Raw genomic sequence first — 1,974 nt, 5'->3', positions numbered from 1 at the left:
ATGCTAAATATACAGGATACTTCAAAGGCTTCAAATAGAAATGAAATGCTATTAACCATTTTCTTTTTGTTGTCCATGGATACTATGCAACTGGAGGTTCTGTATAGTAATAGATTTAATATTGTGACATGTTTCTGACACTCTTTTTCTCTTTTTAGGTGCGGAAGTCCATCAGGCAGCAGAGGGTGGGGGCTGGAGATGCTCTCCAGCAGACTCAGGAGATGGCACTGCCTTCTTCCATGCCTGAGCTTGATCTTCCTGAGGAGGAGCTTGAACAAACTGAAGAGGTGGCATCGCCATCTTGTCAGTCTGTGATAGTTCACCCTCAGGAGGATCCTGAGCAGGGTGAGGGGATTGCAGCGCCAGCTCCCAAGCCTGTGATTGATCTTCCAGAGATGGAGCTTGAACAAACTAAGGGGATGGCCATGCCCTCCTCTCAGTTTGTAATAGCTACCTCTCTGAATGATCATGGTCTTGCATGGGCCTGGGAGACGGTATCGCTATCTCCTCAGGCTGCTGGAGGTCATCCGTCCTGGCTTCCATTTCGATGCTGGCCTCCACTGGAAGTGATTCCCCAGGATCAGCCACCACCAGTGGGTATGTAGGAGATTGTAGGCATCATGGTGTTGGTGAGTGGTGTCTCTTTCTATTTCTTCCCCTTCTCTCTTTTTTTCCATGGTGATGGTTTTTTTTCCACCTTCCTTTTTTTCCATGGTGACTGGGTTCTTTTCCTCCTTTCTCCATAACTCATGAACGCTTTGTCTAAATATTTTTTGCACACACCGCTATTTAGACGAAGTGGGCATGGGTTTAACATTTCCTGGTGACTGGGTTCATTCCCTTTTTTCCATGGTGACTGGGTTCTTTCCTTTCTTTATAACTCATGAACGCTTTGTCTAAATATTTTTTGCACACACCGCTATTTAGACGAAGTGGGCATGGGTTTAACATTTCCTGGTGACTGGGTTCATTCTCCTTTTTCCATGGTGACTGGGTTCTTTCCTTTCTTTATAACTCATGAACGCTTTGTCTAAATATTTTTTGCACACACCGCTATTTAGACGAAGTGGGCATGGGTTTAACATTTCCTGGTGACTGGGTTCATTCCCTTTTTTCCATGGTGACTGGGTTCTTTCCTTTCTTTATAACTCATGAACGCTTTGTCTAAATATTTTTTGCACACACCGCTATTTAGACGAAGTGGGCATGGGTTTAACATTTCCTGGTGACTGGGTTCATTCCCTTTTTCCATGGTGACTGGGTTCTTTCCTTTCTTTATAACTCATGAACGCTTTGTCTAAATATTTTTTGCACACACCGCTATTTAGACGAAGTGGGCATGGGTTTAACATTTCCTGGTGACTGGGTTCATTCTCCTTTTTCCATGGTGACTGGGTTCTTTCCTTTCTTTATAACTCATGAACGCTTTGTCTAAATATTTTTTGCACACACCGCTATTTAGACGAAGTGGGCATGGGTTTAACATTTCCTGGTGACTGGGTTCATTCCCCTTTTTCCATGGTGACTGGGTTCTTTCTTTTCTTTATAACTCATGAACGCTTTGTCTAAATATTTTTTGCACACACCGCTATTTAGACGAAGTGGGCATGGGTTTAACATTTCCTGGTGACTGGGTTCATTCCCCTTTTTCCATGGTGACTGGGTTCTTTCTTTTCTTTATATAACTCATGAACGCTTTGTCTAAATATTTTTTGCACACACCGCTATTTAGACGAAGTGGGCATGGGTTCTTTTCGTTATTTTTTCTGTGGTGACTGGATTCTTTTCTCCTATTTTCCTGTGGTAACTGGGCTCTTCTAATACCTTTCTCCTCACCTATTCATTGATATCCATGATGCATTTGATATTACATGTATGGTCTGGATTTTTTTCTCAGAGTTTTGTTAAATCTTTGTTAAAGTATTCTGTCTTCGCAGTATTCTGGTGCATATTTTGCTAATTTCCTGTAAATTA

The 1,974-nt window shown here is 42.2% G+C and overlaps 1 protein-coding gene across 1 annotated transcript in view; it reads left to right on the top strand.

Moving 5' to 3' along the window:
* The window catches only part of LOC134246773 (uncharacterized), a 12,226-nt gene extending 10,509 nt beyond the window's left edge, over positions 1 to 1,717 (top strand). Inside the window, exon 2 of the mRNA XM_062729132.1 lies at positions 159 to 1,717. Coding sequence (XP_062585116.1) covers positions 159 to 605 — 447 coding nt within the window. The 3' untranslated portion in view covers positions 606 to 1,717. The remainder of the gene's footprint in view (positions 1 to 158) is intronic.
* Positions 1,718 to 1,974: the final 257 nt, after the last annotated feature.

This window comes from Saccostrea cucullata, unplaced genomic scaffold (assembly GCF_032062105.1).
Source record: "Saccostrea cucullata isolate Sc308-1 unplaced genomic scaffold, CSIRO_AGI_Scuc_v1 ctg2248, whole genome shotgun sequence".
Classification (NCBI taxonomy): domain Eukaryota; kingdom Metazoa; phylum Mollusca; class Bivalvia; order Ostreida; family Ostreidae; genus Saccostrea; species Saccostrea cuccullata.
Note: the sequence above shows the minus strand (reverse complement) of the source record. Positions and strands in the feature narration are given on the sequence as shown.